This window comes from Jaculus jaculus, chromosome 5 (genome assembly GCF_020740685.1).
Source record: "Jaculus jaculus isolate mJacJac1 chromosome 5, mJacJac1.mat.Y.cur, whole genome shotgun sequence".
Classification (NCBI taxonomy): domain Eukaryota; kingdom Metazoa; phylum Chordata; class Mammalia; order Rodentia; family Dipodidae; genus Jaculus; species Jaculus jaculus.
This window is the reverse complement of record NC_059106.1, coordinates 155,642,414-155,656,525: the sequence shown is the minus strand read 5'-3', so window position 1 is coordinate 155,656,525 and position 14,112 is coordinate 155,642,414. Positions and strand designations below refer to the sequence as shown.

Genomic DNA, 14,112 nt, shown 5'->3' with positions numbered 1-14,112 from the left:
TGGCCAGAGGAGTGTCAAGTTTGCTTCTGGGTTCTTTGAACAAGAAGAAACATGAAGGTAGAGCCATTTAAAAGAGAAAGCGAGGGGAGGCTCTGAGGTGGTGCGTCCGTGTGGGTCTGAGCCTGTGCTGCAGCTGGCCGAGCTGAATCATGCATGCATGCATCATCCCTTGGCTCCGAGTACAGGACCAGCCGTGCACCCCGAGGGAGCCGCAGCAGATTTATGTGATGAATAATGTCCGTTCTCTCCTAGGGCTTGGGCCTGTGGCCGAGGCAGTTCCATGCAAATGGAAGGTGAAGCTTGCCAAGCTTCTCCCTCTATCCCATCATCTGAAAGACACCAAAAATGTCACGGGCAGTCGATATGTTGAGTTTCAGATGGTGGCTGACCCTAGTCCACAGACAGTAATTTCTCTTGGCCGAGTGCCCTACTCAGACACATTGTATCTCCTGGGTGTACATTCCCATCATGAGGTAGTGGAAAGAGGGCCAACCGTGGAAGTGAAGATGCAAAAGAAAAGAGATAACAGACATTGAACACTTACTGGGTATTGGTGTTCTGCTAAGCACTCTTAAAAATAAAAAAGATGTCTCTCGGTGTGGTGGCATATGCCTTTAATTCCAGCACATGGGAGGCAGAGGTAGGAGGATCGCAGTGAGTTCTAGGCCACTTGAGATTGCATAGTGAGTTCCAGGTCAGCCTGGGCCAGAGTAAAACACTACCTTGAAAAACCAAAATAATAATAATAACAAGATGTCACTTGGTGGGGACAGAGTGTTCGTTTCAAGTTTTTTCTGTTGGATCCCAAAATATTCAGGTGCTCATGTCCCTTATATGGTTTTGCATAGAATCTTCCTTCATCTTATATAGTTTGAATCATCTTTAGATATGTACAATATCAATCTAATGCAAGGTAAATAACATGAAATGGGTTGTTCTACCACATTGTTTAGAGAATGAAGGTAAGAAAAAAAGTCTACGTGTGGAGTGCGGGCATGGTGTTGGTGATCTGTTTTTTCCTGTTTGTTTTCAGTCTGGATTTGGTGGAAGATGTGGATGTGAAATAGTAGCAAGACTGAGCCTTCCCCCTGTGGCCTGTGCGTCTGCTGTGAGTCCAGGGCTGGAGTCACGTGGCTGGGTGGAACATTCACCACAGCCTCCACTTCTCGATCAGAACTGTGCTGTGCATGTCTTCTGACCCACGACTGACCCCGTGCATGCTCACCTTCAGCTCTAGATAGAAACAAGGGTTTAGGTGATGGCCATATCAGCTCTAGAAGTTGGAGATCTCTAGGTTCATTTCATCTGTACCTTTTCCTTAGTGGCTGGTTCCTCTCGTTACTTTGAGAATTTGTTAAAGTCACGATTGCCTGAAACACTGTGCTGAGATGTGGTTTTTATAGGTGTGGGGAGGTGACTGACATTTGGAAAAACTGCAGAATTAGGGATCTCACTTTAGATACCTATCCATGGGTGAAGTTGTTCAAATTAGTTCTTTGAACACCCCCAGGAACGTCACATAGTTTTTAATACTTCTTTTTAAGAAGCAGGAGAGGGCTGGAGAGATGGCTTAGTGGTTAAGGTGCTTGTCTGCAAAGCCTAGGGACCCAGGTTCCATTCCCCAGAACCTATGTCAGCCGGTGGCACATGCGTCTGGAGTTGAGACACTGGCGTGCCTATCCTCTGTCTCTTTTGCTCGTAACTCAATAAAGTATTTAGGAAAAGAAGCAGGGGAGTGTTGAGATCGAGGACCTTCTTTAATTGTCTCACTCTGTGGTACATATGGCCCGGGAAGTTGGTGCTTTAGGTCTGATGCCATGAGACACCCTTCCTCTGGCCTGTCCCTCTCCTGCCCACATTGCATAAACATTGGCGTGGCGGGGACAGATGGCCATTCTGGGGGCTCCTTTGATGTCACATTTGGTTGTCTGGGTGGGGGGTAGGGTGGTTGCAGCAGGCCTGTAGCCTGGGAAATACCCACTTGATAGTGGGTAAACAGAAGCCAAACTCCCGGAAAAGCCGGGCGCCCTGGTCCACATGCAGGCCGGGCAGCCGTGGAGTGGGATTTACATAAGTGTGTTTAACTTGGGAAGGAGCCAGCACGCGGCACAGCCTTTTTTTCCTCGCTTCTAATTGATGCTCTGCAGGGTTTGAGTTTCTTATGGGAATGTGAATGAATTGTGTGTGGGGGGGGGGAGGGAGAGGGGAGTGATGAGGCCACACATCATTACTTTCAGAGTTGAAAGACAATTTATCCCAGAAACCTGGGTTAGCTCAGCTGGTGGCTCAGGTGAGGGTACCTGAGGTCTCGGGAGGCAGCAGAGAGCAGGGCCCGCTTCTCAGTGTTCTCCCTGTTCAAACAGCATCAGTGTGTGTGATAAGGACAGCGGGCTTTGGTGGAAAGAAAGGGAAGATAATGAACAACAGTGGCTAGACAGGAAGAACCCTTCTGAGAGAAACAGAGACAGTTGAGTATCAGACAGCTTGAGGCTGCTGTAGATTCGGGGCACTGCCACTTGCTGGCTAGAAACCAAGCGTGGTGTCCCACCACAAGAGTCCATTGAAAGCTTTTCTAATTTGAACCCTAGGGGTAAGGACTGTTGCCATTTATTTTTCTAATGTGTTTGTAGAAGTCTCAACTTGTCAAATTAAGGTAATGTATTCAGGCTGAATTACATTTAGTTGCTATACTTTGTACTAATTTGGGGGAGGGCGATGATTTTGGGGAGTTTATGAGATCCTGTTTTCAACAGTCGTTCGCTCATTGAGCAGCTGCGGTCATTGTCTTTGGAGGTGCTCAGCTGCCCCTGCATGAAGGAGTTACAGTGCAGAAGAAATGACAGACCATGGAGAGGAATAGGGGCCAAGCCAGGGTAAGGAGTCCAAGTCTGGTAAATTTGAGAGTCAGGATGTAAGCCATGAAGCTGTGAGGGCTACAGATGGGGAAATGATTGATAATACTGTTATTCTTTTTTAAAAAAATAATTTCTTGAGCCGGGCGTGGTGGCGCACGCCTTTAATCCCAGCACTCGGGAGGCAGAGGTAGGAGGATTGCCATAAGTTCAAGACCACCCTGAGATGACAGAGTTAATTCCAGGTCAGCCTGGACCAGAGTGAGACCCTACCTTGAAAAACCAAAAAAAAAAAAAAAAAAAATTTCTTGTTTTAAACTTTTATATTATGTGTGTGTGTGTGTGTGTGTGTGTGTGTGTGAGAGAGAGAGAGAGAGAGAGAGAGAGAGAGAGAGAGAATAGGTGCACCAGGGTCTTCAGCCACTGCATACAAACTCCAGTTGTATGTGCCACCTTGTGCATCTGGCTTACGTGCATCCTGGGGAATCGAACCTGGGTCCTTTGGCTTTGCAGGCAAGTGCCTTAACCACTAAGCCATCTCTCCAGCCCAATACTGTTATTCTGACTGGTCATTTAGAGCCTTCTCTGGCGCAGGTCTGATGCTGAGCAAGTGTGAATATGTTTAATCTTTACAACAATCCACTGAGCTATTACTAGGCCAGTTTTATGGCAGAGGAAACTGAGGCAGAGAAAACTACATACATGACACAGCTGGACACTGGCCAGGCCAAGTAGACCCCCCACTAACTGATCCTCCATGATCCACTAACTGATGCACCAGTCAGGTGGGCAGCCACGTGTCCCCCAACCTCCGTGGTGTATCTGTCCTGGGTCGGAAGAGTAGTATGTTTATTTGCATGTGGTACAAGCGGCCCCAGAATTAGGATGGTTGGACTTAGGACTTATCCAGTTTATAAGGATGCAAACTATGTTCCGTAGTTGGAGTGGCAAGTTTGGATCTGCCTCTCCCTGCTCTGGCGGTACGCGTTGCACACAGATGCAGGGCAGCTGTGGTGACCCAGCCCGCCATCAGCCGTGGGAGTCTGAGGGATGGAACGTGGCGTGCTACATTGTACGGCCCTGATGTTCAATGGGTCAGGGTAGTTAAGTACATTTTTTTTTAAATTTTTTTTTTAAATTATTTATTTATTTATTTGAGAGCAACAGACACAGAGAGAAAGACAGATAGAGAGAGAGAGAGAGGATGGGCGCGCCAGGGCTTCCAGCCTTTGCAAATGAACTCCAGACGCGTGCGCCCCCTTGTGCATCTGGCTAACGTGGGACCTGGGGGAACCGAGCCTTGAACCGGGGTTCTTAGGCTTCACAGGCAAGCGCTTAACCGCTAAGCCATCTCTCCAGCCCACATTTTTTTTTTTTTGCATGTGTTTGTGTATAGGTGTACATGGCTGTGTGTGCACATGCATGTGGAGGTCAGAGGCTGATTTTTAGCATCTTCCTCAGTTGCTCTCCACTATACTTTTTTTTTTTTTTTTGAAACAAGGCCTCTTTTTTTTTTTTTTTAAAGTCTGAGACTTTTATTAACTCATACGCAATTATTTGTCCTCTGGTTTGTTGAAGCAGTAAGTCAGACAACACTTGCCACAGTAATGTCTGTCAAAATGGCTGGCCATAAAAACCCCAGCCCCACACTCATCAGAAGGACACTCTCGACGAAGGCGACTAATTTTACCATTTTCGTCTGCCTTATAATATTTCAGGACAGCCAACTTAACCTTCTTTCTCTTGTGCTTATTTTTCTTGGGAGTGGTGTAAGACTTCTTCCTTTTTTCAGCACCACCACGAAGTCTCAGTACAAGATGAAGGGTGGACTCCTTCTGAATGTTGTAGTCAGACAAAGTACGCCCATCTTGCACTTGCTTTCCAGCAAAGATCAGCCTCTGCTGGTCAGGAGGAATTCCTTCCTTATCCTGGATCTTGGCCTTTACATTTTCTCTAGTGTCCGAGGGTACCTCGAGCGTGATGGTCTTCCCCGTAAGGGTTTCATGAAAATCTGCATCTCGGCGGCGGCCACCGCAGATGGCGGATTGGAAAGGAAGGCGAAACAAGGCCTCTTAATTGAACTTAGAGATCACCAGTGTGGCTAGACTAATGAGTCATCAATCCCTAAGGGTCCGCCTGTCTCTGTGTCCCCAGTGCTGGGAAGAGAGGCATGAGCCATTACCCCCAACATTTTACGTGTGTGCAGTGAACCCAGGTCCTCATGTTCGTATGGCTGTCTCCCCTGAGCCACCTCCCCAGTCTCGTAGTTTTTACTTATGACGATGTGTTTAGTCAGGAGGTCGCTGTCGTAAGTGAGGCAGCACCTGTTTCACGTTAGCATAAGCAGCCAGTGTGGACTTTTAGCATAGTATTTCTGCTTTATTTTTCCTTAGCAATTAGAGGAATCTAGTTTGCCTCTCATATCTATCTGCAGGTGTGTGTGTGTGTGTGTGTGTGTGTGTGTGTGTGTGTATGCACATGCTGGTGCTAGGGCCTCTTGCTCTCCAAATGAATACAATGCATTTGTGCCACATTTCATGTCTGGCTTTCTTGGGTGACTGGGGAAATGAACTCGAGCTGGCAGCTTTGAAAACATGTGCCTTTAAACCGTGGAGCCATCTCCCCAGCCCCTGGAATCTAGTTTTTATAGATACCTGAGGGGCCATGTACTCTGGAAAGATCTAGGATGGACTTTTGAAAAAGTCATTGTGGAGCCGACGTGGTGGCGCATGCCTTTAATCCCATCACTCGGGAAGCAGAGGTAGGAGGATCACCGTGAATTCAAGGCCACCCTGAATCTACATAGTGAATTCCAGGTCAGCCTGGGCTAGAGTAAAACCCTACCTTGAAAAAAACCAATAAATACATAAATAAATAAATAAAATAAAAGTCACTGTGGTTATTCTTTGTTCATGGCCCATAAGGTCATATTCATACAAGCCCGTATCATACAGTGAGGCTGTCCCCCCAGAATTCCCATCCTACTTTCTTTCTTTCCTCCTCTTTCGGTCCCTGTTTGTTCCTCTAGATAGTTTGCCTCTACTTAATTGTCATATACAGACATGATTATGAATCTACATACAAGTTAGGAGCCAACAATGAGAGAAAAATAGTTGTCTGTCTGAAACTGAAATGGTCCTGCAAATGACATCACTTAGTTCTTTATGGCTGAGGAAATTCATTGTGTATGTCACCACATTCTCTTAGTCCGTTTCACTGTTGTTGAATGCCTGGGTCCAAACCACGGACTTTTTATTTGTGTCATTGAAGGTGATTTTTCAAATGGAAGGGACAGCGGGAATTTGAGTCCCTGGGCGGTGCCTGGGTTCCTGTTGGTTCTGCTAGGAATTGTTCCTCTTGAGGGCAGAGTGATTTTTCTTTTGGTGGAAAAAAAAAATTAATCATGGGTGAAGGCTATGATAAGCTTAGTCATTTATGTTAATGAGTTCCAGGATCTCTTGGGCTACAGAATGAGATTCTATCTCAAATAAATTACAAAAAAAAAAAACAAAAAAAAAACAACCAAAAGAAAATCTAACAAAGAACATGGCACCCAAGTCCTGTAATACTGATATTAAGTACGGAGGCAACTTTTGATCCTCTGCCGCGTGTTTACACGTCACTTACTCATTCGTTTCAGATCTAGGCGCTGTGGCTCGCTTTCACGCTGGTGTGCGTTTGTTTAGAATTTGCGTTAGCTTCCTTTCCTCCCTCTCTCCTCCAGGAGTGGGAGGTTTCATGTGGGATGAAAATGAAAACTAAAGGAAGCATAGGATCTGGAAGTCATTTTCAGCCCAGAGAAATTACCCCAAATGGGAAAAGACACCATTTTGTTAGCCAGATGAGGGGAACCCTGGCGTGGGTACTTGCTTTTTTCAGTAATTGGATACATTATACCAGGCTAACTTTTTCACCGGGACGGCGTAATTGAAGCAGAAGCAGGCGAGGGTGCTCGGCGTTTCTGTCTTCTGCAGCGCCTATCAGGTTGCAGTTGGAATTCGGACTTCCCGCCTCTTATTTCGATTATTTGAATCAGACTAAAAATCCCATAATTGGGGCTCATTTTGTCACCCCTGTCCAGCAGCCCAGGGCGCCTCCTCTGCCTCTACATCATTGTCCTCTTGTTCCCTTTTGTCATCCGTCCTCTGTGCCTGTGACCAGAGGCTTGTCGGTGTCTTTCTCTTGCTTGCTGTGAACTTTGCTGACCACCTGGCTGTGTTTTTGGAACTCATCCTCCTCCTCAGCATTTCCAGCACCTGCTGTATTCGGCAGTGAAGGTGGGCTCCTCACGAGGCACGTAGGTCAGTAGAATTAGTCAGGAGAAGTAGGTCATGTGTAGGAGATATGTTTTATTTAGTAGGTGCAAAAGTAAATCTCCAGTCACATTTCACATTTCAGAGTTTATAAATCCATTTAAAGTGCTTTGGGGGGGGGAGCTCCTCGTGTTAGAGATGTATTCATTTGTGACTAAAACTCAAACCAGACTTCTTTGCCAATTTTGATTTGTCAAGAGCGTTCTTAGAAAGAGGTATGTTTTAGACTGGGCAAATAGCTCAGCGGATACAGTGCTTGTCATTCAGGCATGAAGATCAAGTTCGGATCCCCAACATCCAAGCAGATGTTGAGTGTGACGGCCTGTTCTGGGGAAGCAGAGAGAGGCTCCCCAGAGCTTGCTGGCTAGCTTGTCTAGCCGAATCATTGGGCTCTGGGTTCATTGAGTGAGCCTGTCTCAGAAATTAAGATAGAGAGGCGATAAAAGAAGATAACCTGACGTCATCCTCTGGCCTCCACATCATGTGCACACGTGTGCAAGGATGCCCGCCTAGTCATGCACATCCACATGTATGTAGACAAACACACACAAAGAAGGGGGGGAGGCTTTCTAGAAAAAGTCTATTTTGTCCTTGGCTTCCTAAGGTTATTCTTTTTAAACATTCTGTTTGTTTATTTAAGAGAGAAAGAGGGAGGGGGAGAGAGAGAGAGAGGATGGGTACACACCTGGACCTCTGGCCACTGTAAATGACCTTCAGATACATGTGCCACCTTGTGCATCTGGCTTTACGTGGGCATTGGGGAACCACACTCTTGTTGTTAGGCTTTGCAGGCAAGTCCTGTAACGGCTAAGCCACCTCTCCAGCCCTGCCGTGGTCTTTTTAGCTTCCCACAGGGAGTTCCCGGGAGCTCGTGTGCACAGGGCACGTGAACGTGGAACTGAGCCATTTCCTGGAACTTTATGTCTCCCCTTGGGAGGGTTCTTGTCTTTGATGTTTCGAAGACTTCACCCATTTCCTTTGTCTGTACTCACCACCTGGTTCACTTGTGCCATGCTTGGCTCCAGGCAGTGGGCGTGAAGAGTGAACAACCCTCAGCAGAATGTCAGCCTTCTACTTGGCATTCACGAGGAAGAAGAAGAGTGTGAGCAGGTCACCTACAACACCCACCACACTGGTAGTCAGTGATGACAGTGGACGAGGGTGGGCCAGTGCTGCGCGGGATCGAAGGACTTAGGAAAGCTCCCTCTCCTGAGCGATACTGTAGCCAGGATGGCGAGGTGTTGAAGCAGTGAGCTCTTCTGGCAACAGGGCTCCTGATGTGTTCTGGATCATCATGGAGCCCTGTGGCTTGGGTAGAAAGATCCACATGGACAGTTAAGGGGACATGGACCAGAGGGGTGTGGTCAGGGACAGTCTTGATGCAGTGGGAACCTTTGGCGGGCTGTAGGCAGAAGGGGGATTTGATCTGATTCCGATATTAATAGGCTCTTAGAGAGCCTGTGTTGAGGGTAGGCCAAGCAGCCGCCTCATTTGTACCACCTTCCCCCCAGTCCTCGCGTCTGAGAACTGATTAAACTTTGTTATTGCGCATGCAGCCTGGATCCCACTGGTGCCGTTCCGTCTTTATTAATAAATGTTTTCAGCTTCTCTAGGCATAAATCTCTTTCTTTATAGTCGGTGAGAAAAGGGGTTTTCATCATTTGAGGGTAGTTAACTGATGAATTCTATAAGGAGTTCAAGGGTGGATGGAAAATGCTTGAAGATAATTGAGAGTTCGCTGCAGTCCAGCGCTTCATTGGCCTTCCACATGGAAAGCCCTGCTCCCTCCCCTGACTCTGCTTTCCCTCTAACAGTGGCCCCCTGCCTGAGATGGGATCACTCCCCTTCCCCCCCACCTCCTCACTGTCCAGGCTGCTTGTTGGGAGGGTTGGTTCTCGGAATTTGTTGGGTGCTTAACCTTCTCCCCACATGTGAAATCCTGCCCTGAACACATGTGGCGGATCTCGGAGCCTCTCAGAAGTCCAAACCTGAATGCTTTTTGGCATTTGACCCTGTTAGGGCCCTGTTTTAAGTGGCATGTGGTAAAGTTGGCCACAGATGTTAGTAGCCCGGCCTACTTTGAACAAAATAATAATAACTCTCACATCTGGTCCCCTTTTCATCTAGGGATCTTAAAACCTCAAGTGCATATTAATTAAGCCTCACATGACTGGAAGGTAAGGCAAGGAAAGGGATGGAAGGCAGTCACTTTAATCACCACTGCAAAGGACTTGATGGAGGGACAGCTTCTGGGCCCAGCACGGTAAGAAGCGTAGTGCACCCCCCATCACCTTTCATCCGGCATCTGAAGTACTCTGCTGGCATTGCCTGATGGGAAGGCATCATCGGGCACATCTCCAGGTGGAGCAGACTCTCCTGGCATTCTAGGGACTTGCAGTGACCTTCTTTCTGTCCGGTTCATGGCATTCCATGTCTAATTGACAATTACCGGCTGCTTCTTGGTATGGACCGAGGATGGTACAGCCGACTGGTAAGGCTGTTTGGTTCTCTTTCCACCCTGCTGGTTTGATATGCACTTGGGCAAGAAATATCTTTGAAAATGTCAGATGCATACCCAACTAGTGATAGGTAATTCTCAGTAAGCAGCCTGGGACTTCCTCTGTACCTCAAATATTTTCCCTCCAGGAAGCATCCCTAGGAAGTTGGGACAACAGAAAAGCTGGAGAGAGCTCTTACTTTCTGGCATGAGTTTTACCCACAAGATAAGCTAGAAAGAGCAAACACAGCCAGGAAATGAGATGGTTCTGTCTGCTTTACCTGTGGGAACATCAGCTGCTGACCTGTACAGGTGAGGGGTGCTGAGGGGTGAGTCTCCCGTCATTGAGATGAGAGTCTCACAGGCACACACACGTCCAGGCAGCATGGTTCTTTGGAGCAAGCTGTGCAGCATGTGGGGCAAGACACCTGACTGAGGGTGAAGTATGTGAGATGTACAATTTGTATACAAAGGGCTGGATTCTCCGATTTTAATATTTACTTATTTGTTCGAAAGAAAGCCTTCGCATGCCAGGGCCTCCTGTCACTGCAAAGGAGCTCTAGACACATGTGCCACCTTGTACATCTGGCTTAATGTGGGTACTGGGGAATCGAACCCAGGTCATCAGGCTTTGTGAGCATGCATCATTAACCTCTGAGCCACCTTCTTAGTTCGATTCTTCAATTTAATTTTTTTTATATTTTTTATTTTTTTTTTTGGTTTTTCGAGGTAAGGTCTCACTCTAGCCCAGGCTGACCTGGAATTCACTATGGAGTCTCAGGGTGGCCTCGAACTCACGGCGATCCTCCTACCTCTGCCTCCCGAGTGCTGGGATTAAAGGCATGCGCCACCATGCCCGGCTTGATTCTTCAATTTTAAATAGAAAATCTTTACTTCCATTAAAGAAAATTTCAAACTGCCATTGTAAAGTATGCTGTTGACTTTGTAATCACACATGCTTTCTGGCACACTTGTTTGTAGAGACAAACAGTATTGTGGAGAAGAATTGAGAGATGGGTTCTTTAGGGCTGGAGAGATGGCTTAGCACTTAAGGCACTTGCCTGAAAAGCCAAAAGACCCAGGTTTGATTCCCCAGGACCCACATAATCCGGATGCATGAGGTGGTACATGCATCTGGAGTTCACTTGCAGTGGCTGGAAGCCCTGGTGTGCCCATTCTCTCTCTTTCCCTCTCCTTCTCTCCCCCTTTCCCTATCCCTTTCAAACAAATAGGTAAAAATAAAATTAAAATCTTTAATAAAAAGATGCTCCCTCCATGGGATACTTCCACCAATTCCTGAACATTTGCCATCTTTGAGTCATGGATGATTGAAGCATATCTGTTTCAGAGTCACAGGATGGGTGTTAATGTTTAGTAAAGTCCTCCCGAGTAAATTCTAAAAGCAGACTCTATAGTGGGGACTTTGCTGTAAGAACATGGACCTAGATACCATATGTCCAGTCTTCCATTTAGTCATTGCATTGCCATGTGCTTGGTGGACGTACTGAGGTGAGTGACTGTGGCATAGATAGTTCCAATTTCCTTTTACTATGGGTATGAGGGCCCTAGCTGGAGGGGGACATTATTGGAATGTCCCATAAGCATATAAGTAATTTGAGAAAAGAATCTCTCAAAAACAAATAAATAAATAAAAGACTTAGAAATCTACTTTGTTACTTGGGCACCAACACAAGTCAGTCTCTTTGTCTGTGTTATGAGAGCCATATTCTCTTCTTGGTTGATGGTCCTTTTGCTAAAGGCAATGTCATGGGCCCTGTGCATGGAACCCTGAGATTCCCAGGAATGCTTGAGGGAGCTGTCTGCAAGGTAGGAGCAGAAAAGCTGACTACGAACAGCTTACTGAGAATAAAGATATGGCTCTGCTGTTTATTAGCCCCATGTCCTTAGGCCAATTACCTAAGCTGTCTGTGCCCTGACTCACTCATAAAATGGGGACTTGTTCTTTCCTTATGAAACTTTTTTTTTTTTTTTTGAGGTAGGGTCTCACTGTAGCCACGGCTAACTTGGAATTCGCCGTGTATTCTCAGGGTGGCCTCAAACTCACGGTGATCCTCCTACCTCTGCCTCCCGAGTGCTGGGATTAAAGGCGTGCGCTACCACGACCGGCTCCTTATGAAACTTTTTTTTTTTTTAATTATTTTATTTTATTTATTTGAGAGCGACAGACACAGAGAGAGAGAGAGAGAGAGAGAGAGAGAGAGAGAGAGAGGGAGAGAGAATAGGCGCGCCAGGGCTTCCAGCCTCTGCAAACGAACTCCAGACGCGTGCGCCCCCTTGTGCATCTGGCTAACGTGGGACCTGGGGAACCGAGCCTCGAACCGGGGTCCTTAGGCTTCACAGGCAAGCGCTTAACCACTAAGCCATCTCTCCAGCCCTCCTTATGAAACTTTTTGAGAATATTAAAATATTTCCTTAGTGCCTAACTTCTAGTATGCTCAAAAAAGTGCCACATGCCCCAGCACTCGGGAGGCAGAGGTAGGAGGATCGCCATGAGTTTGAGGCCACCCTGAGACTACAGAGTTAATTCCAGGTCAGCCTGGACCAGAGTGAGACCCTACCTCGAAAAACCAAAAAAAGAAAAAGAAAACAAAAGTGCCACATGCTATCTCTTGGTGCTGTCATTGACCTCATCTGTCTTGTCTCTGGGCAGGAGGCAAGTGACCATGGGGATTTGAAAAGAATTCTGTCACCTTCCTAATAACCTTCTGCTTTAGCCATTCTCAGAGCTAGATTCCCCACTATCCTAGCTTTGGGGATGGGCGGCTTGTGTTCCTGACGGGACACTGGGGGCTTTGATTTCACACCTGAGTGTCTTCTTTCCGTTTCCTCTCTGTTGTATTAACTTAAGAAAAGAGAGACTTATTTTAAAAATAGTTTTAGGTTCACAGCAAAACTAAGTAAACAGCACGGAGTTCTCGCATATGCCTGACCTCTATATCTCACCAGAGTTATGTGGAGCAGGGGTTGAAATTATAGCGACACATTATCACCCAGCATCCATAGCTAACTTTGGGGCCCACTGTTGGTGATGTGCATTCAGTGGCTTAACAATGATGAAGTGATACCTATTCACCCCCTTACACTCATATAGACCTCGGGTTCTCTGCCCTCAAAGTCCTTGGGGCATTGCCTGTTCACCTTTCCCTTCCTGCTGTCCTTGGCAACGGGCTCATGTGTTCACTGACTCTATGGTTTGCTCTGTCTAGATTATTATCGAGTTGGAATCCTGTGGTGCGGCTTATCAGATTGGCTTGGCACCCCTTCTCTAGGGCTTCTCCATGGGCCGCTGTGAAGCCCACAGGTGCCCCCTTGTTGCCCTCTACCACGAAACTACCCCGCGAACCTGAGCTCCTTCAGGAGAACTTTGGCAAACCCTCCAGGCTGAGGGAAGCAGGCCTGAGCTGCATGAGGCAGCCGTAAAGTGGGCTCCATACCCTTGGACATCCCGGCTTCCAGAACTGAAGCCAAATAAGTTTCTGTCCCTTGTAAATTACTCCGACTGTGTGCCCCGTTATATAGCAAGAGAAAATAAAACTGAGGCTCAGAAGAAGGAACTGAAACCCACGGAGGTCGTAACTTACCCACAGGCACGCAGGCCGTGAGGGACCTGGCTGCTTTCACATCATGCTGAATCCTGGACCCACGCCCTGGTTTGATGTTGCCGCTTCCAGTTGACATTTCTACTGTTGTCATTTCCATTCACTTGTCACTATGTAGACTGTCTTGTCACCTTCCACACTCCCCGTCAGGGCTGCAACAGCCTATCAATCTCTCTGTAAAAAAACCCATCCCTACTATGTACACTGCATGGACTCATTGCTGTTAGGTCCTTGACCAAATGGATGGTTGAGATTGTCGGTGCATCCATCACATGCAGCTCTGTTTCTCTTTCCATATGGGTTTGTCAAACAGCAAACTGTGGCCAACTTTATGTTTTCGAGGTTCATTGAAATTTATTCATTTTTTTTGGCTGACTGTTATTTCATGGTATGTACATGTTGTTTGTTTGCATAGTCATGTATTGATGGACATTTGGGCTGTATCCGCCTTTGGGCTGCTGTGAATGTTGCTATGAACATTGGTGATCAAACTGGGCAACAGCAACAGAATCACCTAGTTATCGATGACGTTTCTCCATAGGAAAATGGTCAGATAAGCACATCAAAAGACACAGCCACTCAGGAAATGTAAATCAAAACCACATTGAGACACTGCTTCATCCCAACTATGATGGGGAGAAGATTTTATATATATATATATATATATATATATATATTTGTTTTTCAAACTGGAAAGTAACAAATCAGCGAGAGTGTAAAGAAGCTCAAACCCTTATGCACTGCTAGTGGAACTAAAATAGTGTGGCTGCTCTGTATAAAAGTCTGGTGTCTTGGGCTGGGGGAAATGGCTTAGTGGTTAAGGCATTTGC

General features: G+C 46.7%; 2 protein-coding genes across 4 annotated transcripts in view; one reads left to right on the top strand and one right to left on the bottom strand.

The window, feature by feature from the left end:
- The window catches only part of Tiam1 (TIAM Rac1 associated GEF 1), a 304,202-nt gene that overhangs the window by 84,683 nt on the left and 205,407 nt on the right, over positions 1-14,112 (top strand). The window lies entirely within an intron of this gene.
- Positions 4,401-13,361, bottom strand: LOC101599255 (ubiquitin-40S ribosomal protein S27a-like). The gene is made up of 4 exons (XM_012947887.2): positions 13,265-13,361; positions 9,944-9,966; positions 8,294-8,567; positions 4,401-4,863 (listed from the first exon to the last, which is right to left on the bottom strand). The coding sequence occupies exons 1-4, from the start codon at positions 13,359-13,361 to the stop codon at positions 4,406-4,408; spliced, it is 852 nt and encodes a 283-aa protein (XP_012803341.2). The 3' UTR covers positions 4,401-4,405.

Coding starts and splice junctions, on each gene's coding strand:
- LOC101599255 (XM_012947887.2), bottom strand. CDS start 13,361: ATGTCAACTGGAAGCGGCAACATCAAACCAGGGCGTGGGTCCAGGATT. Junction 8,568..9,943: donor AGCAGCTGATGTTCCCACAG/GTAAAGCAGACA, acceptor TTCTGCCTACAG/CCCGCCAAAGGTTCCCACTG. Junction 4,864..8,293: donor CATCACTGACTACCAGTGTG/GTGGGTGTTGTA, acceptor GCCGAGATGCAG/ATTTTCATGAAACCCTTACG.